Source organism: Caloenas nicobarica, chromosome 14 (genome assembly GCF_036013445.1).
Source record: "Caloenas nicobarica isolate bCalNic1 chromosome 14, bCalNic1.hap1, whole genome shotgun sequence".
Taxonomy (NCBI): Eukaryota; Metazoa; Chordata; class Aves; order Columbiformes; family Columbidae; genus Caloenas; species Caloenas nicobarica.
The window spans coordinates 15,391,841-15,418,251 of NC_088258.1; the positions used below are offsets into that span (position 1 = coordinate 15,391,841).

At 45.0% G+C, this 26,411-nt stretch overlaps 1 protein-coding gene across 2 annotated transcripts; it reads right to left on the reverse strand.

Annotated features, from left to right (window-relative positions):
• Positions 1-572: 572 nt before the first annotated feature.
• On the reverse strand, positions 573-26,089 carry ABCC6 (ATP binding cassette subfamily C member 6). Of its 2 annotated transcripts, XR_010607017.1 has the most exons (32): positions 26,006-26,089; positions 24,358-24,534; positions 23,874-23,999; positions 23,158-23,295; positions 22,002-22,127; positions 21,613-21,674; positions 20,711-20,842; positions 19,916-20,128; positions 18,866-19,043; positions 18,241-18,402; positions 16,643-16,735; positions 15,891-16,094; positions 15,595-15,741; positions 14,782-14,869; positions 14,411-14,480; positions 13,580-13,706; positions 12,919-13,095; positions 12,319-12,486; positions 10,705-10,888; positions 10,156-10,219; positions 9,534-9,654; positions 8,336-8,543; positions 6,966-7,276; positions 6,028-6,227; positions 5,331-5,457; positions 4,647-4,748; positions 3,771-3,917; positions 3,062-3,220; positions 2,652-2,818; positions 2,047-2,241; positions 1,293-1,528; positions 573-1,210 (listed from the first exon to the last, which is right to left on the reverse strand). XR_010607017.1 is itself a non-coding variant. In XM_065645286.1 (31 exons), the coding sequence occupies exons 1-31, from the start codon at positions 26,054-26,056 to the stop codon at positions 1,420-1,422; spliced, it is 4,533 nt and encodes a 1,510-aa protein (XP_065501358.1). In that variant the 5' UTR covers positions 26,057-26,089; the 3' UTR covers positions 573-1,419. The 2 variants fall into 2 exon arrangements, 1 of the variants encoding a protein (XP_065501358.1); XM_065645286.1 differs by having other exon boundaries at positions 573-1,528.
• Positions 26,090-26,411: the final 322 nt, after the last annotated feature.

The window sequence follows — 26,411 nt, forward strand, 5'->3', positions numbered from 1 at the left end:
CCAACTTAGGAACGGAAAGCAAGCATTTACAAGATGTTTACACCAGAGACCGTGGTGTGCTAGAAGATGTCTGCCGCAGAATTATCCAGCAACGTGGGCACTTCTGTTTCTCCTTGACATCAGTTAAAAAGAAAAAATACCGAACTTATATCTCACTAGTTCAAAATCCTCCTGGTTTTGAGATCCATTGATAAACCTGAGTGTTCATAACTTGTATCTGTTGCTAGATTTATTTTTTTTTTTCCTGTGCCCTTGAGTAAGGTTTGAAGAAAAGTAGAGGGAAAAACTTGCCTCTTCCCTGGTGTTTGAGCAGCAGTATGGCAGCAGGTGTTGGACTTTGGTACCTTGGGCACATGTCCAGCAGAAACTGTCAACTGCTCCTAACATGGGTGAAGAGGCGATGGAACAGCTGTGCGCAAAAGAACCGCTGGGTTTTGCTGCTCCGCGCTGATTCCAGCCAGTTTGACCTTTCCCATCCCCTCCCCACTGCTCCTTTTATACCATATTTACTTTGGCTTACTGACGGGAGCCGTTTCAATACTTGATTCTATTTTTATTTCAGCTTTCTAGAAAACAAAGTGCTCTTAATGAAAGTCACGGTAAACAGCAGCATCTCACAGTGTGGTTTGTTTGTCGCCTTGTCTTGTTGCGATTCCTGAGGAGGGACGTGGGGACAGCTCTGACGCAGCTCTCGGCTTTGCCATCGGGGGCTGTTCTGCTTTGCTGAAGCACCATCTGAAGGCGACCGTGCCAGAGGCTCTGCGGTGCCGGGGATGAACTTGCACTCGAGGAGAGAACTAGGACTGAGCCACTGGGTCGGGAGGGGAGTCGGGTGTCCCAGTGCCACCCGCTGCCCTCCCAGTGCTGCTCTGGGTGGCTCAGGGGTTCCTGCTGCCCCGGGGTTCACCACATCGTGCAAGAGCAGTGCCCAGGTGAGCGGGTCTCGGCAAAGGACTGAATTGGTTCTGCCTGGAACTCAGGGCAAGCTTGCTCGCTACCGGGTAAATTCTTGTTTGCTCTCCATAAAACCTTGTTGGCTTTTAAAAGTAACTTGTGTAATGTTTAAGCACGGCAGTGTATTTGGGCTCCATTTATAGCATAGATCAAAAATGATGTGGTCTTTTAGCTTGTTTGCTTTTATAGCATAAGAGGAACAAGGTGCTTAAGTTCTGACTGGCTCATTTTCAACAGAATAGTGAGGTTTTGGTACCTGGAAACATAACGAAAATGGAATTGCTATGTTTCCTACAGAAATAACGTGTATCCCAAATCATCCCTTTTCATCTACTCACTGCGGGTACAGCTCAAACGAGATTTGGTTGAGCGTCAGGCATTTCAGAGTGAAACCAAGGTAACAGCTCAATTACGAGATCAATTATTCCTGGTGGTGGTGGCATTATGGTCTCTGCCATGAGTGAGTCATGCAAGGCCTGATTCTTCCATCAGTCTGCAGAACAGTCCCTTCTGAGCTATTAAGCGTTCCGGAGTATCAAATTCAGCTACCCGACCATTTTCCAAGACTAAAATCCTGTGAATATGAAAACAGAAGTGTAAGCTTGGGGCTATACCAGCAACTGTAACAAACTTAGTTATTTCTAATTATTTCTAAAATAAATTTTGGTACCTGCTTGTTATTCACCCAAGCTTTCCAGCAGCTTTTCAGCTGGGAAACAGCTGTGGGACAGATACAGGTTTTGGATGAGCGACTATTTGAATATTGAGTTTGTGGGAGGAGAGATTTTTGGCACCTGAGACTGGAGTAAGATTTGTGATTGTGTTTTAGCTTCACGACTTGAAGATGAAGCAAAGAGTTGTAGCCGCGGTTTTGCTGTCAGTGGGGGATAAAGGAGTATGACACAGCATGAGATGCATCATGTGCGAATAAATGATCTTCAATTAACGTATTGGTGCCCAGCTGGTGTAAGGCAGCTCCTGCAGTCTCTAAAGCTTTAGGGTTGAACACGGAAAGGACAGAAATGAAACAGCTGTTCACTGCCACTGTGTGGTTTGTCGTGCTCACACAGGTTGCCTGGCTGAGGGTGTTACCTGTCGCAGTCCATGACGGTGTTAATCCGGTGAGCTATTGTTAACATGGTGCTGTCCTTGAACTGAGTCCTCAGCGTGGCCTGAATCTGAAGGTCGGTTTCTAAATCTACTGCTGCTGTGGCCTCATCCAGAATGAGGATTTTGGCTTTCCGCAGAAGTGCTCTGGCCAGACAAACCAGCTGCTTCTGACCAGCGCTGCAGGTGAGAAGAGGGATGGTAAATGGACAGCAGTAGTTACTGGGGTCAGGATAAGTGATTAATTTGAAAACTAATGAAAAGGTGATGGTTCCCTTTCCCTGCAAGGGTGATTGAGGCTGATGGCACTGTACGAACAGCCCGCAGAAATGCAGTGCATTGCTCTAGCACCCCAGAGATCTGCACTGGGAACGCGATTCCGGTGTTTTGGGTACTGCACAAACACAAACACCACAGCAACTGAGTCTCTAGCTCTTCCACTTGGCGTCTTATGATTTGATTTCATGCTGCCAAACAGAACAATAATGCATCAATTTGCTGTCTGGGCACCTTTTTCTTTTCATTAATGAGTCAGACTGCCACTGGCTGCCTGTTCCCTTGCCCCACCGCTGTTTCTGCAGATGCGGTACCTTAGGTTTTCGCCTTGCTCAGTGCATTTATATTCCAACTGATCCGGCAGAGCTGCAACAAAGTTCTTGAGCTGAGTCAGTTCCAACGCTGTCCAGATGTCTGCGTCAGTGTGTCGGTTTAATGGGTCGAGATTCATTCTTAGGGAGCCAGAAAACAAAACTGGATCCTGAGCACAGAGATAGTACAAACAAGTCCTGAAATGGGTTACAAAAATGAGCTCTTGGGTTTTCCCTCCTGGGTGCAAACCCGTGGCTGATGTTACATTGAACTGGGAGACAACCATGGCATAGGGGTCATTTCCAACTGGGAAATTTCGGAATGTCCCTCCTCTCACAGAATCTTTCTAACCCCTTCCGAAGTGTTAGGACTTAGGACAGGTACTGAAACATTTTGGAAACTAATTTCATACCTGAGGAACGACAGTTATCTTGGTTCTAAGGTCATGGAGACCTAGTTGAGCAATATCGAGTCCATCGATTACGATCGCTCCTTCTGCAGCTTCCACTAATCGCAGCAATCCCACAGCAAGAGTGGATTTCCCAGCTCCTGTTCTTCCAGTTATGCCAATCTGTAAAGCACAATGGAAAGCTTTTGGTTTTGGTGTTGATCGTTTCCCACAGTTGGCCAGACCCATCGTATAATTCCTCTTGGGCTTTTGAAGAGAGACAGCTTTGCGTGGATCAAATCTTCAGCGCTGTTCAAGATTCACATAGTGTAGCGATACATTCTTAAAGGGAAAATTTATTATTTGTAATTGTTTTGTATGAAAATGAATCTTGAAAGCCCTTGGCAAGAATAACTACAAGAGTTAACAGCTAGAACAGGGTCTTGATGTGGCACGAGATTTAAAAAGTGAAATTCCTTTGCTGTAACTCTGCTCACCTTCTGTGAAATGAAATATCACTCAGAAGGATGTCTGGTGTGCGCAGCAACCCTGGAAGTGCTGCCACGTACTGGAAGAGGTGAGTGGTTTGACAGATGGGCTCGTCTGCACCTTCACGCTTATGAGTTACCGCAGCTGGGTGTAGGGCAGGGGCTGTGCCCAGGTCTGATGGCTGCAAAGCACCGGTCATGCTCTGCAGCTCTTCTGAAACCAGGGGCTTTGTGGCTTTGCTCACCTTCTCCTGCCCGTGGATGGTGAGACTGACGTGCTTCAGTGCCAGCTCCAAATCTGGCCGGTATCGCAAACTATAGTTTCTAAATTCAATTCTCCCTTCAGTGAGCCAAACTTGATCTTGAAGTTGGCCGTTCAAAGTCCAAGGTGCCTAAATGGATGAAAACAAACAGCACTGTAAACAGCTGATTTAAATTACCAAACCAAGTGGCCATACCGAAATGAAGACATCTGTGCCAAATTCCTCTGATCTATTTACTGTTTCTAAAAGAGAAAAAGGCCTCCAACGTTCACATTGCAAATGTTGACTTTTTATTCCATGCAAAGAGACCAATTGTCTTAACTGAAAATGGGAGTGAACATTTGTTTGCATGTCAGAGTTCTGACATTGAGTGGTTCAATAAAAAATATTTATACGCTCCTGTAAACAGGACTGTGAAAGGCTCCTTTAGTAGAATCTTGGGGCAGCATATGGAGAAATAATTTTAATGATTACAGAACAGAAATGATTGCACTGGAGACTTCTCGTGGCTAAAGGCTATCTGGCAGCCATCAGTTATCAGAGTCGCATCTGAGCTCGCACAATACTTGCTCCAAATATGGGCAGAAAATACGGCTCGTTCCATGAGTGTTACCAAGTGAAGCTATTTTAATGGCAATCTAATGCTTAACTGTCTGAAGGAAATAACGATGATCAGAGGTTACAAAACAAGTCTGGGCAGCTGGATAAAAACCAAATGCTGCAGTTCTTTAAAGGAAACATAAGTGACCTTTTAGAAGGGGAAAACTAGGGGTTTTCTCCAGGTGGAACAGACAAGTTATTATTTTAGTTTTCAGAGATGTTCCCCTCTGCTAGTAGAGTCAATAGATGGTTATCTACCTCCTTAGGAGTCCTCGCGTATTCTCTCACTCTCTCCACAGAAACGATGCTGTTCTCTATGTCCGTCCAGGCGCGCACCATCCAGTTCAGAACACCAGTTATCTACCAGAAGGACACAGAAGCGTTAGGGCAGATAAAATAAGTCTTGACCTGTGCTTGCGAGGTACCCGGTACTTTGTCCTAGTGTTTATTTATAAAGACTTCCTCATCAGCTAATTACTTGAGAAATCATCTCTTAAAAGGCTAAAAATTAACCATGGATCCTAGTGAAAGTTTGTACAGCTGTGTTTAAAGAGCCTAGCCAGCTCTCCCTCTCAGCAGGTTTACAGAGAATGAGGTGCTACTGGCTTGGATGTTAAAAGATGATGTAGCTGGTTCTCAGGCTGTTGTGTAACTAGTCTAGAAGCAGGTAAGACACGCTGAAGACCTCGCTTCAGTTGCTCAGAGCATGCTGTGACTGAAGTCTGAGTTCAGATACAGGAGGAAAAAGTGGCTGCTGCATGTGTTTGAGGTTCATTCTCTAAGGGCCCACGTGCTCTAGATGCTCTGGGTTTCAGCAATGACAGCAGGGTTTGGTAGGAGAAGGCATCTAGAAAGCCACAGAAATAGTTCATGATTTCTTAGAAATGAAAATGGTAGCAGAAATTAGAATGCAAGCATGGTGTTACTTCAGTACTGAGTTACCTGAAGAGCATATGAAATGGAGAAGCCAGCGGTTCCCGGACTGAGACGTGTTCTGCCCATTGCTGCAAACAGTGCTGCAAACAACACGATACCATTCCCCAGAAGCTCCAGGTTTGTAGCAAGCCACCTGCAAGAGGAGGGGAGCACAGGGCTGTTGCTGGGTCCCCTCTTCCTTTCTCCCAAGAGAATCTGTGATTACTTTGCAAAACATTTGTGGAACAACTACAAAGGCCTTGTCATGCCCTGGTTGCTCTTATCCAGCCACTCGTTCCTGGGGAGCAGAGCCCGACCCCCCCTGGCTCCAAGCGCCTTTCAGGCAGTTCAGAGATCAGAAGGTCCTGTTCAGCTCCTGTTCTCCAGCTGAACCCCCAGCTCCCTCAGCCGCTCCCATCACCCTTGTGCTCCAGCCCCTCACCAGCTCCGTTCCCTTCTCTCAACTCGCTCCAGCACCTCAAGGCCTTTCTTGGCGTGAGGGGCCCAGAACTGCCCCCAGGATTCGCGGTTTGGCCTCCCCAGTGCCCAGCACAGGACGGTCACTGCCCTGGGCCTGCTGGCCACACCAGTGCTGGTACCAGCCAGGATGCTGGCGGCCTTTTTGGCCACCTGAGCACACGCTGGGTCATGTTCAGCTGTTGTCAAGCAACACTGAGGCCATGAAGAGTAAACGATAATTTTTTTTCACGCTGCAGATTTGTACCTGTCAGCAACTGCTCCGGGGAAGCACACTCGCTGATTCTCATCCACTAGAAAATTGCTCTTCAAAATAAACCGCTCCTGGTCCTTGTAAGCGCGGATCACGCTGCTGCCTTGGAACGTTTCTGAAATGTGGGAGTAGATGGGTGACCTGCTGGCAGCCTCTGCACGCCTCAGCTGGCAGGAGGTGCTGACATAGAAGTGCTGGTGCAAAGGGAAAGGGAAGAAGTGATAAGGTTTATGCCTCCATGGAGGTGCTCCACAGAAAATCTGGGAAGGTCTCAACAACTGCAAGAGTACGTACTATCTTGGTGTTATAAAACCTAATGCACAGGTAGAGGAGACATCCTTTAAAGGTGAGGTAGCATTTCTGCTTGTGTTATGTCCTATCTTCATTAAGAAAAACTCCACAGTTAGTTCACGCAAAGAAGCCAGGGTGCTTGGAACTTGCAAAGCTTCTAAATTCACACTTCTTTTTCCCATAGACCAGCCCTTTGCTTGCTTGAGAACAGAGACGTACTTGCACCTTTCCTTGCCCTTCCCTCACGTTCTGCTTAGCTGACAAAGCATTTGAGGTTTCCGAGCGCAATGGCAGAGCTGCGCAGCATGCCATGGATATATTAAAAAGCAGTGTAGGAATTCTGGAGAAAAGGATAAGTGCTTTTGGTGTTAATATGATTGCATGTACACTAGTGGAGACAAGGAATGTAGCTCTAGGTAGCATCTGACATCAGGAAAGCAGAAGCCTCTTTGCGAGGTCTCTGGGGTGCTCTGGAAGGCTGAGGTGATGTGGGAAGTGCCACTGAGACTTCCTTGTTCAGATACAATTCCTGATGATGAAACTAGTTTCTGCAAGTGTCCTAAGAAAAGGAAGGAGGCTTTCTGCAGGGACACAGCCATGCTGCTTCAGCCTCTGCTGCCTGCGTATCCGTGAGCTCCTACCTGGAACGCAGCATAAAGCACGGTCAAGGGCACTATGGCCACTGCTGCCCTGGGTGTAGCCACTAAAATCACAAGGTAGATCTCCAGCAAGTGGAACAAGAATCCCAGCAAGGACTTCAGCTTGTCAGGGATGACGGAGTCAATGGCATCCACTTCTCTGGAGAAGCGGTTCAGCAGGTTTCCGATGGGTGTCTGCTCGAAGAAGACCATGGGGGATCTCATAACATTCCTCAGCAACTGCAGAAACAGCTTGTGCGACGCTAACACGCCACCCAGAAGGACTGCTGCTGTTGAAAGAAATCTGCCAAGGGCTGTAAGATAAAGAACAGTCATTGTCACTGGGTCTGAACAAACTCGCCTTGGAGTTCCCCTTTGCGAGATCATGATTTTCACTCTGTGCTGTGAATGCTTTACCAGTGAAAGGCACTGACTTTCTCTTTGGTAGCTGTTAAGCCCAGGCTCAGAGCTGCAGGGTAAACCACCCTGTAGGGCAGTCACAGAGGGGCAGAAGCCCTTCCAGGCAAGCATGATGTGGGCCATGGATTCAGCAACTTAAACACACTGGACAAATTCTTTATTCTTCACAAAATGAGCTTGGCTGGAATTACCTGGAGTTACTCGAAGTTTCAGGTTTCCTGCCTCTCATTTCAGTACCCAGCCCTTCCCACTCTTTTCAGCTCACTCAAAGCTTTCTCAATCTTTTTTGCTTGGGCAGTTTCCAGATTTGATTTGTCTTAAAACTTTTTTCTTATAATTAGATTGACCCAAAGAATTGTGGGTATTTTTACAAAGAAAGGTTTAAAGAAATGTAGAATTCCACAACTTCCTCTTTTCCTCTCTCTTTACACTCAAAAGGCCTAAACCAAGATTTCGTTCAGCATGGAGAAGAGCTGCCGCTTGCCCTTGGATATGGTTCATTTATATTGGAGGAGTGGAAAGGAATAAGAGGAAAATAGACATGCAAAAGGTGCTGGATACAAGGGGGCAGTATAGAAAAATAAGGATGTCGTAGTTCTTCCACTGCTGAATGTTTTATAGGGGCTCAGGTAATTTAATTCCAGCAGGAAATACAGAGGAAGACACTACTCATCATGGTCTGCTGAAAGGCACAGGAGAATACTTCTAGCATACCACGAAGTAGAATTTCAGGCAGTAACACTGGAAATATTGTTGAGATCCCTTAGAAATCCTCTCTGTGCGTCAGAGCCTGTAGATCTAGGTCCCATGCCAAACTTCCAGGGCTGGTGCCAAAGGCCCTGGAGGCTCAGAGCCCAAGGGTATGCACTTGTTTATATTCTGAGAAAACATCCTGGATATGGGAAAGGGAGATGGAAATAGAGAGAACAATTAGGTGTGCAAGTTACACGAACCTTGAACGACTCCTAGTGCACCAAAGACTCCGACTCTCAGCTCTGTGTGCTGCTGTGTCCCATTGTGAACAGGGTCGTCCGTCCACATGCTGAGCCAGTAGCCACGAGAAAATGACACGGCTTGCTGGCACGTGAACAGCAGGACGATGTACACGCACAGCAGAAAGCCTGTCGCCTTCAGGTAGGCTGCATAAATCAAAGTATTAACCTGGAGTGAAACAATTGGGAAAAAACAGGAGGAGAGGTTGGCAGGATCAAGCTTGTTAGCAAGGAAAAGCAGCTCGGAAACAAGGAATGATTTATTACTTGGTTATATGCCACAAGCCATAGCAACCATGCTAATTCCTTTTCTGTTTTCCTCATGGATGAATAATGAAGTCGTACTTAAGTAAATCAATGGTGTTAATGAGTGATTATTATCAGCTGATGAATGTTATGGCAATAGGTTCGTGTCACTGCTGGAAGGCAGGTAAGGCTTGGCTTACACCAGGCAGTGGTTGTCATTTGTTGTGGGTGTGAGTGACAACTGTCACGTATGCCCCTGACTTTGTGAGTAACTGCTGGTGGCAGAGGTGAGGAGATCCCCGCCTGGAGCTGCCTCCTTTGGCGTGTCCCACTTCTCACTCTCATCTCCTCTCACCACCCAGTGTATAGCTTCAATTCTTCTCCCCGCCACGTGTTACTGCTGCTGCAATGTGCCCTGAACCACAACTCATCCCCGCCTGACTCCTACGAGCTGGAATCCCATGTCTGCTGCCTCTTTACTCCTTCCCACCAGCCTCAAGAGTTTGTGGACAGACTCAAAACTACAAGTCCTTTGTCATCTGTCCTGTTCTGTCCCTTACCACCACCTTGCACTGATTGCCTCAGTGCACTTCCCCCTCAGGTCAGCTCTTGAATCAGAGTCTCTCCTTGAGTGGTCATGAATTATTTATTTTCCTCTCTCATTTCCATAATATACTCTCTGCAATGTATGTGCATTATTCCTATTTTGGAACCAGTGCTTAGATCGGGGCATCCAGGGAGATACAGTTTGCGGAGAAGGCACCACATAAAATAACACTGAAATGGCTTTTTCTCAATTATAGGGCAAACTCATACAGCTCAGCTGACTTTCCTGGAGTTGCACTGGTTTAACTTGGGCAGGAGCTGCCCCCCGGTACGTGTCTTTGCTGGTACGCGAATGTGCTGTGCTTACCCTGCCAGGCTGAGTTTTCTCTCCCTTGGTTAATGTTCCTTCAGGTGTTGCAGCAGTGGTGCGGTGCTGACTGACAGGAACGGGCTCCCTTCCCGTAGCAGCAGATTTGACTGAATTGTCACTTTGTAAACAAAACAAAACCAACAAATGAAACCTTTCAATTTTTAGCCAAGGCTTTTAAAGCTTGATATCTTTACCCACCCTCCCTTATATTCACATCTGTTTTGAGGGCTGCAGTTTTTGGGATCCTCCAGAACGACCCCAACTGTCGTCCGTATTTATTCCAGGGCTGTTGACAGAGGCTTTAAGCCTCCGCCAGCTGTGGCTGGTTTGACGTGAGTCAGACCTTCCGGCCCTGCTGGGAGGTGAACAGCAAGCAAATGCATCGGCATGTCTTGGATGGGAGCTCTGGAACAAATCCCGGCTCCTTGCGAAACTGAGAAAATGTTGGTCAACAGCCCCACCCAAGAGCAGTTTCTTACCTATTCTTGAGTGGGGTTGTTTGCTCTTATTATTATTTTACAGATCAATCCCAAACCTGTATCACACTGGGAGCCTCCACGTAGGCTCGTATGGGCTTTTGGATCAAGTTCTTCAGTGTCGGAAGCAGCTTTAAACTTACCTGAAGAGTTTCTCCTGTGACAGAGCATTTCTAGAGGTGATGGTGCCTTGGGCATCTCCCATAGCTGTGAAATAAATGCATTTTTTTTCTAAATGCTTTAGAATCTCATTTTGTCCTGTACAGCCTTTGAGAGACTGGAAATATGGAGGAAAAATTCATTATGAAGAATTGTTTCTAAGGGTAGAAATATTAAGGTGAAGCTTGAAGAATAGCACATATAGTGGATAATTCTGTTTACTGCATGATTGTTGGCTTCGAAGATGAAACTGTCTATTCAAGAACCAGTTTTGAGGTGATGAGTCAGCTAATTTGGCAGGCATATTTTTCCCCACACATAAAGCGCCAGCTTACTGTGACTGGATCTCTGCTTTAAATGTCCATAATAGAACAAATGTAAGACTGGCTTTCCCAGTTTTGTTCTCTTTTCCCTCTTCCCAAGTGTGAACAGCAGCAGATCCCCTCACCCCAGTTCTTTAATGTTAAGTATAATATGAAGGAAACAATTGACTGAGAGACCCAGTAAGAATGATTCCAACTCATTTGGGTTACCTGGAAAACTAGTGTCTGCCTTCTCTTCTGCAGCGATGTGTGATTGAAGAAATTCTGCAAAGCCACCATTTCTCTGTAAAAGTTCTTGGTAGGAACCAATTTCTGAGATTGTTCCATCCACGAGCAAAGCAATGGTGTCCACGTGAGGCAAAATGTTGATTGTGTGAGTCACCAGCACACGAGTCTGCTCGAATAAAGAGGGGACAGTTACAGTTGTGCTGGTGTTTCCCTGCTCACTCGAGCTGTCCTCTAAAGACAGACGTATACTCAGTGCGTGCTGTGATTTTTACTAATGTGGAGGTATTTTGGTCATTTATTCCTACCACTTCTGTCTCTGATGAGGTTTATCTCCATGGCACAGCTTTGTGCCCCTTTTGAAAGTGCAGAATATGGGAGCAGAGGGCTGAAGCAACTGCTTTGTGTCACACGTGGCATAAAAGAGAATGAGAATAGAAGCTTGAGGTCCCAGGTGAACACTCAGTGTGCAGGAGGATTTTCTGCTTGGCTCACTGACTAGTTCCATGCTGTTGATTCCCCTCAGGCTGAAGCTCTTAAGTAGAATTATGTTAATTGAAGAACAGGTCACGTTTATCATCACTGATACCAGTATTTCAGAGTGAAATGCTTGAAAATGTTATCACCCTGAATGGAATCAGAGTGCAGCTCCTTTTCTTTTATATTTCTGAGCATGTTTGCACAGATAATTACATGTGGAAAAGGATGTCATTTTATCCTAGATAACAAATTGGCATGTTGTATATCTCTAGTATATAACCAAGCCCTTCGAGTGCTGCTCGAGTCTGATACCCTCTTTCTTTGTCAGTATTTTTGTTTCAATATGATAATTACGTTCTGATACTTGCAACCAATCTACACATAAAGAGAGAGGTATTTGTAAACAGACATGTCCATTTTAATTGGATATTCTAATGAAAGAAATTACCTGTTTTCTTTCTACAATGTGAAATTGAATGAAGTATTTGTAGATAATTTATGTCATGAAACAAACAGAGCTGCCCTAACATCCCTTCTCGTGTAAGCACATTTATTATCCAGATTGCTTGACAGCAGAGAAATACCAAGGAATAACAAAACACAACCAATGCAAAAAAGAAAGGCAGAGAAGTGTTTAAGATGGATTTCAAGGCTGAATTTTAAGTGATGACCGTTTGGGTGATGAGAACTATAAAGGTGTCACTGAGCTATTCAAAAGGGATGGGATTAGATGTTATGATAAGACACAGTGAGCTGGAAGAGATCAGACAGCTCTTCCTAACTATCCTAGAAGTAAATCTCAAAAAGGGAGAAGGATAATGCGGACGGAAAGCCAAAGAACTATAAACTTGCTGTGAAGTAAGGCTGGAACTGGGCATGTGGACTGCATGAGGATAAAGGCAATCTTGCAGGAGCTCCTAACTTTTCAGTTGTCCTCCTCCCAGGTAATTCCCAGCAGGGCTGCCATGTGCTTCTGGGCTGCAGAACTCACCCATTCCGCTTCCACCATTGTTACCAGTAGCACCTGCTGCCACTAGCAAAGAAGAATTTGGGAGCCTTTGCTGAAGTGAGTAACCCACTCATTTTGCAATCTTTTACAGTTCAGGATTTATAACACACCTTGTTCTTCAGTAAGCCGTTGGGTCCAAGAACATGTTCAAAAATGTGCTGTCCAACATGCGCATCAACAGCCGAGAGCGGGTCGTCTAGCAGGTAAATCGAAGCCTTCTGGTACACGGCACGAGCAAGATTCACTCTTTGCTTCTGCCCTCCCGATATATTTATTCCCTGTAAAAAAATGTATTGATAGTGTTTATTCCAAAGCTATAGCACATTTGCCAACTGTTAGTTCAATTTTACACTGAGGTTTTACGACTTCCTTATTTTTAAATCAGTGCTTTTCTCTCATCTCCCCTCTACCCCCCGCAAAAATAGGGCTCTTGAGATGCAGAGGCAAACTCTCTTGAGCAGTAACACTCTCCTGCAAAAGAGGACCCAAGAATGATGTGGATTTTTTTTTTCTTTTTTGTCTTCAGCATCTCTCATATCTCCGGTTAGGTTAACTGCCAGGGCTTCAGACTCCATTAAATCACGGCCTGACTTTTTGGGAATTACTGAGCACCTGCCTTCTGCAAGTTTAGTAGTTTTGTAGGTGTTTTAAGCAAGGCACCCAAAACTACTCATGGAAAAGCTGGCCAAAATATGAACCTGAGCCAATACCTTCTCTCCTATTTCACTCTTCCGTCCCGCAGGGAAGCTCTCCAAATCAGGCTGCAGTGCACAAGCATCTATCACTCTGTTGAACCATGTCTCATCCATCTCTTTCCCAAAGAGAATATTATCTTCCACTGAAGCATTTTGTATCCAAGCTTGCTGGGGGACATAAGCTGTGGTGTCCTATAAAAATGGAAGTGGAAGAATGTCACCAATCTTCTTTTCATAAGCTCAGCTTGACACTGTGGGAACCTGTCTTTGAAGAAAAACTCTCTCAGTAAGATCTCTAGAAATCTGGAGCGATCATCACTACTGACAGGCCTCAGAGAGCTTTGCAAAACATGAGTCTGCACTCTCGTTACCTTACAGAGGAGGCAACAGCAGTACAAGTACCTGATGTGGTTTACCAGGATGCCACTTCAGGTCACTGTCAGAGTGGGAAATGGAACTGGATCATTGAAGTCCCATTCCAGTTCCCATTCCCAAGCGCCAGGCTCATCCAGGAGGTCTTAGGCACCTTTGGATAATTAAATGTGGGCTGCTACATACACCCTTCGTTAAAATTCAGCAGTAAATGGGTTTTCATGAAGTACCTGATGCCTTGGTTAAGACCGCACTGTTCCTAAAGACAGCCTAATTAGAAGCAAACGCGCAGGGGAAACTTTACCTTCATGGTCATGCAGCCGTCCATCTTCTCCAGCTCACCCAGTAAGGCTGACAGCAAGGAGGACTTTCCAGCACCCACCTGGCCAACTATAGCAAGCAAGGAGCCTCTGGGCACGGTAAGATCTATCCTATAGAGAACATATTAGTTTCTTATCACTTTTTAGATACACTTCATGAAAAGAAAATGACTCAAATTCTTGCTGTTGACCTGTAGTCATAAAAATGTATCAACAAAACCCCCTCATTTCATACTTGAGGCCTCAATGGCACAGTTACTCTTCCTGTGATGCTGAGTTTTTGCAGCAGGAGTCTTCCCTTCAAAGACACTTTCAACCAGAAAGTCTTCATCCACAGTCTCACCTGAGTTTCAACCCCAGGTCCCCACTCTGGAGACAGACTAGCCCAAAGCACTGGATGTAAAACATTCCTGAACATCAGAACTTTTCAACACTGTTTCTTCTCTAAAACTGCAATGCTTTTTGAAATAAGCATGTAGTGATGTCATATATAATGTCTGTATACCATCAATTCTACTTTTTGACTTAAATTACTGTAATTTCATATTTGGACAAGAAAATTGTGTAAAGAAAGTGGTCTCCATATATTAAGGCAACATCCGTCTACAGGCACCTTCCTATTTATGTGCTCCCAGGCATGAAAGCAAGATTACATTTTGTCTGACTTTACAATTTTCAGAATTCAACATTAAATATGAAGCAAAATCAGAAGTCTCTAGATATTCCAAACCGGTGTCACTTAGGCCCCAAGGAATTAGTTCCTTCCGCATCCACCCTGACCTAAAGAACTGAAATGACTAAAGGTAAGTCTGTACCTTCTAAGACAAGGAGAAGTTTCTTTGCTCCAGCAAAAAGTCCCATTTCTTACGGTGATACTTGCCTGTACTAAAATATGACGAGAGACAGAACACTTGTAAATTCAAAGGTAGGTACAGAAACATCCCTATTTATGTGTCTTTATGTTTCAGTGTGTATTTACATGACATAAAATGAACCCTAGGTATGAAAAGAAGGGGTTAATTACCAGATTAGATTTCATCACTAGAAATAAATAGGGCTGAGAGACAAAGTGACAATAAGGGGTGAACATTTTTCTCTCTTGACTGTGACAGGCACCCTAAGAGTGGGAGCTGAACAATGGAAGCTGCTCTTCTTAAAAGACGACAGTGCTGACACAAAAGCTCACCACAGCCAGAAGAGTCTCTGCCAGAGCTCTCAGGATTCAGTTCTTCCAGGTTCAGAAAAGCCGCTAAGCGGTTTAAAGAAACTTTGGCCTGAAATGAAGAAGCACACGAAAGAGTAAGATTTCGAATAGAAAGGGAGCTAATACCCAAAGTGAAGACTCAACTTGAAGACTCACTTAGACTGTTGACTAGGTGCTATGTTGCAGATGCTGTAGGCTTGGATGGACAAATGTAGCACTTCCTTACGTTAACTGCCTTTATTTCCACATAGCTTAGCAAAAAACCATATTCTTCCTTGTGTTTTCTCTTCTGCTCACACAGTGAAACTAGCACTTTTTTCTCCAACTCATCCTACAATCTTTTCGGGGTTGCTTCTGTACGTGAAGAGTTGTGAGAGTCTTCTTGGGGTACAAGAGGGAACTGCAATTTCCCAGCTTCTTACAGGACAATGCCTTGCTTTCCTCTGTGCTAGCCGGGTTCCCACCAATCTCCTATGGACATTTTTATCTATCTATTCTGATTTATGTGATTAAAAACAGAACTGGAAGCATCGCTGAGATCTAATGGTGCTTGTGATTGGCCTCAAAAGACTTAAGAGTTGTTCTTGGTGACTTTCATCAATATACGGAGCCTTCCTGGAAAAACAATACTACAAAGTGCTTTTACCTGCAAGTCCTTGCACTTTACTGTTTCACAACAGCAATTAAATAGCCCTGACGTTCAAAGCCCTAAGAAATCCCTACCTTTACCTGTTAGTGGTGATGTGTAAAAAACCAGTTATGGCCAGAGAAGAAGGAACAGAGCCTGCAATTAACCTGGACAGCAGCGTTAATGGAGAACGGCAGGAAGGAGTGCGCGGTGTTGAGAATGTTGATCAGTGTTAAAGACACAAAGGCCTTCTGGGCATCCAGGACGTGCGTGTCATCCACCAGCGTGTAGATAGCAAACATGACAAACGCAATCTGAAAGGGAGCAGAGGAAAAGCAAACCATTGGCTTCAGATGGCGAAGAGAATGGCCCAAGGGTGACAGGCCCCTTCCTCAAGACTCTGGAAATGGAGGAGAAATTGAAGTAATAGCACAGGTTTTATATAGGAAGGTGAACCACTCACCAGGAAAGTTGAGGAATGGAAAGAAGCTAAAGATGCTGAGAAGAGAATCTGAGATCTTTTCAGGGCCTGAAGCTCTTCCTTCCTGATACCAAGCACTTTCTCCATGAAGGTTTTCTCCCAGCCATACAGTTTGATTACTTTAATGTCGCTGAGAATGGCATTGGTGAGTTTGGCCCGCTCATCTTTATGTTTCATCTGCGCCTCCTGTAACAAATGTTGGAGTTTATAATTTAATAGGTTGAAAGTTTAAAAGGTGTTTAAAAACACCTTATTCCTGCCTATGAATTCTGAATAAATTTCCTTGCACTTGATCTGCATATACTGTTTTGCTTATGAATCTTCCAGGCTGGGAAACATTTTGATTTTTATCTTCAGATCTTTATTTTTACTGGCAATACATAAAAAACAGAGAAAAGGTGGGCAAACAAGGTAAAAGACTGAATATGCAAGAGCTTACTCTGAACTTCAAGAAACTCTGCAGGCTTTGAATCCTTCTATGTTCCTGCAGACCGTCATGGTCAGCATGAATAATAAATATGAAGCTATTGCTTGATGTCAAGTGTTACTGATATGCTTCAGTAAAATACTACTTTTTTTTTTTTTTGCAACATGTCTACTGTAATAATCAGTAGCCTTGGGTTCCCTGTGATCCTTTCCTGGAAAAGCACGGCAGCCTTTAATTTAGATTTAAAAGTAGTATCCTGACTAATTCAAGTCAGTAAAGCACTTAATTTTTATGAGGCAAAATGTACCTGAAACTGACTCCTCCTCTTGGTGATCACAAAATTCAGAGGCAAAAGAAAAAGGAATACAGCAATCGAAGTCAGGGCAGATGGCCCAAGAAGCTGCCAGGAGAGAAAAGGAAAAAGGGAGAACTTCTGGTGATCACTAGAAATTACTATTTTCCATCCCCCCTCGCTCATCTTTCCTCTTACTTGAACTTAGGCCTAACATCCCTGATGGAAAAGGTTTTACTCTGATCTTGCCTTTGCCTTTCCTGGGAATTGTGCTCCCTGAGCCCTGTGGATCGTTAACTCGCCAGGCAGGGTAACTCCTGTCATCGTGCTCTGCTGAATTTATTTGCTTCCCTTTTAGGAACTAGATTGGTGCTGAAAGCGATCCAGGAGCAGGCTGGCAATTCAAGTCATTTCTGTCTTCCCTTCTGTTCCTGGCTGTGTTACGGAGGACATCTTGTGGCTGGCATCAGGAAGCGACCCAAACAAAACCAGGTTTTGTTCAAAAAACAAACCCAAACCCTCAACAAACTATTCCTGCAGCATAAATAACCCAGCTTGTCTGAATTTACATCAACCAGTGAGATGAAATGGTGGCATTATACTGTGTCACAGACTCCTGGGACAGCTCTTGGATCTCAGGGTTCATCATGACTTGTACATCAAAACAGCTTGTTTCTCGTGGTATAATTACATCTTTCTACAGATGTTCGCTAGAGAGGTGAGTGCTGATATAAAAGTATTCTCTACACAAATGGTCTGTGAGCGCTAGCAAAGAAACTGTTAATTATGCTCCAGCTACATGCAACCACATCCAGCTTGTCAGCATCGCTAGAAAAGGGAAGACGATTTTTTGGCAGCCTATAGCACGGCTACTAATTTTCCAAGGTCACTGTATCCTGCCCGGCACAGGCACGGTCTGTCCTAGTTTGCAAAGGAAAATCTCCAAGGCCTCTGGGAAGCTCCTGGGAATCAGCTCTCTCTATAGGGCTCAGACTGCCATTTGGTGTGCTGCCAAAAACAGGGACTAAAATAGGGGTTTCTCCTGCTGAGAAAATGCCATACATTGAATTAGAGGAAAAAGGATCTTTTACATTATAATCCTTTATTTCTAACGCAGGTTTTCCTTTCTCCATGCTAAACTGCTAGATACCTATGAAACTTGATGTCTCCAATAGTCTTTTTGAATATCATAGAACTTTGCTTCAAATTGTTTCACTGATCCTGTGGTAATCAAGATGAGGTATTTCAAGTAGCTGTTTCAGTTCCATTCTGGAACTAGACTCTCAGACTGCACCAGGCTTCCACATTTTGGTTGAAAAGAGAAGTGACAGGAAAATCTGAGGCAGAAGTTTATCAGTCAGCTCGGAATAACCATATACACACTCTTTCCCTAAAGGAGACTGAATTGATGCTGAAGTGAGAAGATAAAGTGAAGGATCAGGTAGGGATTCTACACCAATGAAAATATCTTCTAAAAAGATATAGAGCTAAGAAAAATATGACAATTTCAGTTTATCCAGACTGGCAAAGCTCTAAGCAGAATTTTGAAAGCTCCTTTTTCCTTTGATACCTAGAATAGAAAGGGATTGACAAGTATTACCATAATCTTTTACCTGCCACAAGAAGACAAAGCAGATGATAATCCGAATAGGAGCAAGCCAGGTCCCATTAAAATAGATAACCAGATCCATTAGCTTTTGGACATCAACAGATACAAGATTAACAATTTCGCCTACTGTGGCAGCTTTCCTCGATGCATTTGACATAACTAGGATCTAGACAGGGTAGAGAAGAAAGGAAAGGCATCATCAAATTACAGCTTTGGTCCAAAAATCAAACATGTTTGTTTTCCTTAGAAAGAAAGAAAGAAAAAAAAAGAGATGAAGAAAAATGTCAGATCCTAGGTACTGAAAACACACTGTTGCCTGGGATATGTGACTTCACTCTAGGATGAAGAATTTATTCCTTTCTCCAACCATAATCTACAGCATAAGAAAGCTTATGTTGCTTTTTCCTCTGTCCTTTACATGGCTTTTTTTCAGAGGTAAGTTCTGAAAAACAAATAGTAAAATACTTTCCAAATACCGTTGAGAGATTAGGATGTAATTCTGTGCTATATCAAAAGTAGTTTCTAATAGCATCTCCCCTGATACTGTTAAGAACAATGTACCAACAATGTCATAATTCCTAATGTAGGGCTAGAGAAAAATGAGGCTGAAAAGGAAGCTACAGACTCACCTTCCTGTACACAAGCCCCGTGACTGCGGTTTTCAGTCTCAACCCCAGAACAAGACACATGTACATATAGCGTTGTTCAAACAGAGTCTGGAGACAAGCCAAAAGGAACATAGTGAAGGCATAGAAATAGCCGTGCCAGCTGGGAGCCTCTTCATCTTCAACGAACTGCAGGAAAAGGCTGCGAGACAGGAGCAAAATGTTGATGAATCCATGTAGAAGTCACGAAATTTCAGGCACACAAAAATGCAGAAATACCAGAGATTTTACCGTATTTTCTCTGACTTATGTTTATCAGTAAAGTAGCAGAAGTGTTGGAAAAACTGTTTACTGTTCAATGTATTATAATGTCCTGATTTTTGACGTTTAGTCACTCTTGGTTTTGAAGCAATCTCTGATCTGAACATCTTCTCGGGGAGACCTCATTTTCAGTGTTAAGGACGGCTCCTGAATGTTGTGAATTCGTCAGAAATATGCAAATTGGGAGCCATAATCTAAGGAAGTCATTGACATTTCTAGAACTTCTCATCTTAATGACTAAGAAGTGATTTTGCCCTTGAAAATATTCTGTAAAGCAGGTGTGTGTTGTACCAACGCAATCTACGAAGCATTACGTCAACTGACTAAAGAAGCTATTTAAGATGTGTAGGATGCAGAGACGTGCTCTTTATAATTAGTCAGGGAACGCGGAGCCTTAAGAGTACAGCAAGGAGCTCGCAACCTGTGCAAACGAGGTGATTTGTAAAACCATCAAATACCTCACTCCTGTTCTAGTAAAGCTGTTGAAAGGCTCAGTGCAGCCCGTCCTTTCCACTGGTGGAATACAGCAGTGGAGAAAGTGTGCAAAGCTTTACACTGTGGTTTGGGGTTTTTTTTTCCCACTGAGCTGACCGTGGGCTTAGCACAACTGATAATCCAGCTCTTTTGATCAGCGAGAGATTTAAGTGTCTGTGTATGCATCTCCGTGGGCGCTGGCATACACACCTCTGTGTGAGCTCAGGCACACAGCAACCTCATACGTGTGATAGAAATACATTATGAATCCACACGTACCTCAGTAACTTTGGGATGGAGAACAAGAAGACATCACAGATAACTAAGCAGACAGTGCCGAGAAGGAAATAGGTTCCAAACATGCTCCAAAACACTTTCAGTAAGGGCCCACTCTGACTGTGCTCCGATTGCAGTAGAACCTCTGTCTCTTCAGCTTCTGCTGTTCTAGTTTCACTCTTCTGGACCTTTTTAAATGTAGCAGACTCCATTTTTCTAAAGAAAGAAACAATGAGAAAGCCAGACACAATTGGAGAAAGCTTGGTGATCTCGTGCTTTCAAAAACTCATTAAATATCTCACAGTGGGTCTCATGCCATGTCCAGTATAAATGCTCATCATACAACATTCCCTCTCACAAAAACCTTACAGTTCCCATGCTTCCAGGGGTGGAAAGATGTTCTCCAGCAGATTCCAACACTTGAAATCAGATTTTGTACAGAGGAACTCACCCACTGAGGGGGTTAAAGACCCCCAGGTTTTCATAGCAGAGTGTTACTTGGACCATTTTATGTACACTATCCTTTTCTTCTTCTTGTTTAACACACAAATAATTCAGTGGGATTGAACCTTTCAACCATTCTGTTGTCCAGGCAGGAAGCTTCTAGCAGAGTTTATGTTCAGAGCTGGACTGTATGCTGAGGCAGCCTGTCTAGCACTCCGTGGGGAAAAGTGGGGATTAAAGCCTGTTCTGAGATGGCACACAGCACCTGTGAGCATCCTTGCTGGTATCATCTTAGAGGCAAGAGAGAAACCGCCTGGCTGAGGCCCTGACACACTCTCTAGATCGAGTACTCACTGCTGTGTTCTGCTGCGACACTTCTGCCACTCTCTTTCAGCCCAGGCAACAATTTCTTCAGAGGAGTCCTCCTTCCTCACTGGCCACAGGTGATCTGTCCGCAAGGGCTGCCGCCAGCCTCTCCAGACGAGCCTGGGGACACACAGACTGCTGCGAGGGACCACAGAGAACTTGTTGTGCATGTAATGTTTTCAAAACAGACGGGCTTTCAGTTAGTGCACCACAGCGAGCACATAGGGACTTATATAAAACACTACTCAGGACTATCCTTTCCCAGAATAAATATAAGTGTTCAGGAACAGCAGTTTTGCTTCAAATTCTTATGCTTTCTTCTGTCAACTTAATGAGATTTGCCAGTAAACCCCGATTTCTAGTCCTTACTGAGATCTGGGTCTTGGGCAGTGGGGGACAAAGCTCAGTTTAAGTTACTCTGTGGCTCGGTGAAACCCAGATGAGTCTTTATCACCGTGGCCATTAGGCCAAGTTGTATAATTGCTTTTCTTCTGAATGCTGAGCAGAGCCTGGGCCCACGTCCTCATTTGCTATCTTCCCTTATCCAGCATTCGTTACAGGAAGGTCTGGCAGGTAGACAGGGCTGTGGTTGGTGTACAGTGATTTTCTGAGATTGCTGAGGTCTATTTCAAGACTGGAAGGGTAGTTGGAAGGTGGAAGAGAATCACTAATTTGTGTTCTGAACTACTGTGAGAAAAATAAGTTAAATTTCCGTAATTTGGTCTTGTGAGAATACTTCAGGTTCCCAGAGAAAGAATTTAAATCCTCACTGCATAAGCTAACTCGGGCTGAGATATTTCCTATTGGCTGTCATCTACACCTTCGCTTATGCCGCTGGGGTTTTTTTCTGATATTCTCCCAAAACCACATCTTTTTCTTTGTTTTCTTACCCAGAGAACCACCAGTATGTGATTTTGGAAAGAAAAGAGGTGCTGGCTTCTGGACACTGATTCTGATGGGAGAAAAAACATGGGTGATATTTATATATAGAAAAGGGCATGTGCCAGATGAATATAATTCCCTGTTATGCTTCCCCAGGAAAAACAATCAAAAAGTTACACACACCCCATTCATTCACCCTGACAGTGTAAATTGTGGAGGATCAATGGGATCAGGAGACTTCGGAGAATTAGACTTTGAATAACATCTTAGATGGAGGAAGAAATAACATAATTCCTCATACCCAAAGACATTTATTTTCTGAAGCACCGAGCTCTGCCATACTCACACCTCAAACAGAATACTGCTGCACAGTAACGAACAGCTATGTTATACTTACAGGGTTGTTGACAGCTTTAGAGAAGAAGGGAGGGTGATCAACTAAGCAGAATAACACGAGTTCTCCTAGCACCAGGCTAGCATAAAGGTAAGTTGTGACATGGTGGAAATGGTCTTCCAGGAAGCCCTATGAAACAGAAAACTGCTAAGAATGAGGTAAGAACCTTCACATGAAGTCAGCAGAGAACGTTGGCTTCTTGTGTTCTATCAGCCATAAGCTCTGAGTTTCAGTTCGAAGCATGAGGTGCGTTTATTTAAACTGTAGTTATGTAGAGCCACTTAAATAGATAACTCCTGAAACTGGAATACCAGAAAATGCTAAATAATGGACATATTTATTATTTATAGTGATGGTTTTATCGGAGGCTTATTGCAGTCGAGCCAAGTCGGATGTCCGCATTGCATTGTTATTCAGGGAACTTCGGGTGCTCTGAGGGATACAAGCTCCTTGCCCACCCAGTGGGATGAGTTGTTGATGTAAGAAAGCAGCTGCCAGGTTTTATAATAAATGGTGTGTCGAAGGGGCTCCTTAGAAGGAGTTTTGTGAATGACAAAGAGAAAAAACAAGGAAAAAGTCTGAGTATATTTTTGGAACTGTACTTTGGTACCAAGAAGTGGCAAAGTGTTATTTACCAAGAGGCCTGGTGCCTGAGTATCAGTCAATACAGCAGGAACAAGCAGCTCCCAGTTGGGTTTTGTTTAGTGGCCCCATATTTTTCCCCTATCATTTAAACACACAGGTAACATTAACTTTTGTTTATTCCTTGTGTGATGGAAAGGTACAACAGTTCACCTGAGGAAGAAGGCCACTCACAGTAAGCCTCAGATGTGTGAACCCAGCCAGCAATCCTCCACAAAGAAACATTCACCACAAATATCCAAATAATAAAAATGTAGAATATATCAGTTTTTTGTGACAGGATTTATGGTCATTTTGCTTCTATTCATACATGAAGTCTGCTGAGCTCTCAGAAAACCACACTGTCTGTATTAAAGGGTAACATGGATGGAGATCACAAAGTGTCACCAATCATTTTTCTCAGCACATATCTTAAGGGAGGAATTTGGTTCTCACCTCACAAACAATGAGGCAAAAAGAGCCCTGCTGCTTAAAGACTTCGTACCCTTGCACATGAAAGGTATGTGGTTTCACTTACTCTTTCCAGGGCATGTTGGACTTTGGAACTAAACATCACAACTGCGGCCATGAATGAGAGCAGCCAGTAAATCCACAGGATGCCTGAAGACTGGATGCCCATCATTCTTTCTGCCTGGGTAAGGAACATGGCAAGGATCTGCGAGGAAGTACAAATTTGTCCAAATAAAGAGCTGGTAATGGAATGAGAAGCATTATTATCAAATTAACGGATGACATGGAGAAAAATCAGTTAGTTTCTTGCCCCAAAATTCAAGATGTTCAGAGCTGCAGTATTGTTCATAAAAGGCTAAAATTGAAAAGCATTATGTGCAATTTTGCACTCAAGAATGTTTCTCCAGAGAGGGCAAGTAACAAAACTACAAGGCAAGTAACAAAACAACAAGTGGGCCGACAGGCTGGGAGGATCTCGGCTGTGAAGCCGCAATGACAGCGGGGAAGGACAGGCACTTGCGTTGAACAGAAACCCCATTTCATTCTAAACCACATTACATCGCATACCGTGGTTATGAGAAACTAGTTGTACACCGCTCCCAAGGCTCTGCACTGCAGCTGCAGACCCAGTGCCTTGCCCCAACTCCAAACCTCAGCAGAACCTCACAAAACACATCTCCCCATCAGCGATCTTGATGCTCAGAGATGAGAGAAACATGGAAAATACAATATCCACCCAGGAGGGCTAAGCTGGGCCACATGCAGACAAAATCAAAGAATTACCATTGTGATTCCCACCACGGCAGGGCTAATGAAGAATGCTGGAGCCCGTGGGATTCCTTGGCTTATTTCCCACAGTACGAAGAAGATGTTAGAAAAACACAGTATTACCAGGATGAATCCAAGGACCTGGGGCAGAGACAGCAAACACGTGTTGGAATGGAGTGAAATGGTGATGGGACAATCTACTGAACCAAATGCTCCAAGCAGGCTGGGCGGTGAGACTGGAGAGGTGGAAGAGCAGGTTTGGGATGGAGAGCGTTACGGGAAGCAGCAGGGAACCAAATGGAAATAGAGGAAGGAAGATCTTACAACAGTTCTTCCTAAAGCTTTACTTGGTTTATACTGACCTCACTTTACCTGAGTGATTAAATGTCAAAGCAAACACAGACATGGATCATCAGAAAAGAGTTAATGATTTGGAAAAAATAAGTTCTGTGTCAAAGTTGTGATAACGTCAGGATCAAAGCCCATCCTCCACCCTTACCATTTTGGCTTTGAAGATGTGGGACATCCTGATATAGCCTTTGTTTTTGTGTCGAAGGTACAAGTAGTAGAAAGGAAAACAGATCCAAAGGTAGGCACACGGGATCCAAGCAATGACTGTTCTCTCAAAGCACCAGGTAAATCTTGGGGTGTTTGTATACCATGTCTGATTCCAGTCCTGCCACAGAATCAACACAGAAATGACACAGTAAAGCTAACGTATGCAGAATTCCACCCACTAATGCAAGTTGCTAATGCGACAGCTGAGATCTGTGATGACATTAGAGGAAGTTGATTTAGGGTTTCAATGTAAAAAACGTGGCAGCAGAGGGGCTGCTGGAGAACAGAGTGAGGTGTCACAGGGAGCGGGGGAGGACTCAGCAGCATTTTGGAGGGAATGGAAGCGGAGAGGAAGAAAAAAAGGTTGGAAAAGTGAAAGATGCCAAAAAAGGGGCATCATGTATCACAACTACAGAGAAAAAAATAGAGGAAACTTATTGAATGTGGAATAAGAAAAAGTAATTTGGGAATGAAAAATATCGTCAGTATTTGAGAACCATCAGAATAGTCATTAGCGAATGACTGGTGAAATGGAGATTAGCAGGAAAGAAGTGTTCTAGCACATAAACTGCATCACAACTGCATTTCCTCAGCTGTATTTATAATCCATTTATATATATTTTTTGACTGAACAAACAGTTGGATCTCATCTGCTAACACAATAATACTAAAAATACAGCAACTGTAGATGAACTGACAAGGCTATTTTCTCTTCAGCAGCTTGTGGAGGTGGTTTGAGTCCCAAGGCTTCGGGACAGAAATCATTAGATGAAAAGAGGGAGCAGACAATGGATCACAAATTATTATGGGAGTTTATCAGCCTCTAGGATGGAAATCCACGTGAGTCTAGACTGATTAAGCCATTAGAGCACTTTCAAAGGTATTTCGGTAGTGGGTCATTCAGCAGGTACTTTCAGCAGACAATAAAGGGACTAATTTCAATGTCACAGAATAGTTTGGGCTGAAGGGCCCTCCCCAGCTCCCCCAGTGCCCCCCCTGCCATGAGCAGGGACATCTGCACCAGCTCAGGTTGCTCAGAGCCCCGTCCAGCCTGGCCTGGGATGTCTCCAGGGATGGTTCAGCCACCACCTCTCTGGCCAACCTGGGCCAGGCTCTCACCACCCTCAGGGCCAACAATTCCTTCCTCATGTCCGGCCTGAATCTCCCTCCTTTAGTTTGAAACCATCACCCCTTGTCCTGTTGCAACAGGCCCTGCTCAAAACTCTGTCCCCATCTTTCTTATCGGCCCTTTTTAAGTACAGAAAGGTGCAATCAGGTCTCCCTGAAGCTTCTCTTCTCCAGGCAGGGAAGTGTCTTCTCTTCCTTCCAGCACTGCAGCTGGACTAACCGCTCCCGCACAACTCTCATCAAATCCACTGTAACTGGATAACGCCTTGAGCTGTTCCCTATTCGCGTGAAAGGTTGTCCCTGGGAGGCAAAGTCCATGCCAGCAGCAGCCTGCGATGGCAGAACCCTCCGCCGCTCGGTCCGCCTGCCCCGGCTCCCCCGCTGGCCCGGGGGCGGCCCGGACAGGGCCCCTGCGGGCTCCCGGCGGCGGGACGGAGCTGCGGCCCCGCTCGCTCACTCACCCACAGCCCGGCGGGTCCGGCCCGGGGGCCGCACAGCGCAGCGCCCGCCATGGCGCACGGACCGGGCCGGCTCGGTGCCCCGGGCCGGGCTCAGCGCCGGCGGGCCAGGCGTCTCCTCAGCGGGCAGCGGCCGAGAGCCCCGTTCCCGCCGGGCGTGGGAGCGGCTGGCGGGAGCCCCGGAGCGCCCCGTCCCGGCTGGCGGCGGCGGGAGGTGCCGTGGGGGCAGCGGGCAAAGTCCGGCCAGGAGCTGCGCGGGGTCACCGCCCGGCGGCAGCGGCGCGCCGAGCCGGACACCCCGGCAGCGGGCGGGCGGGGCCGGGGGTCCCGCGCCTCCCTCGCCTCGGCCCCGGCGGGCGGGCAGCCAGCGGGCGCCGCGCCGTGTGGCCTCGCCGGGGGGCAGCGGCGC

Bases quoted from the DNA above. Each gene is read 5' to 3' on its own strand.
- ABCC6 (XM_065645286.1), bottom strand. From the start codon at position 26,056: ATGGCGGGCGCTGCGCTGTGCGGCCCCCGGGCCGGACCCGCCGGGCTG. The intron at 8,544-9,533 runs GTAAGCACAGCA...GTTTCACTCCAG, and splicing joins AGAAAACTCAGCCTGGCAGG to GTTAATACTTTGATTTATGC. The intron at 2,819-3,061 runs GTATGAAATTAG...CTCTGTGCTCAG, and splicing joins AGATAACTGTCGTTCCTCAG to GATCCAGTTTTGTTTTCTGG.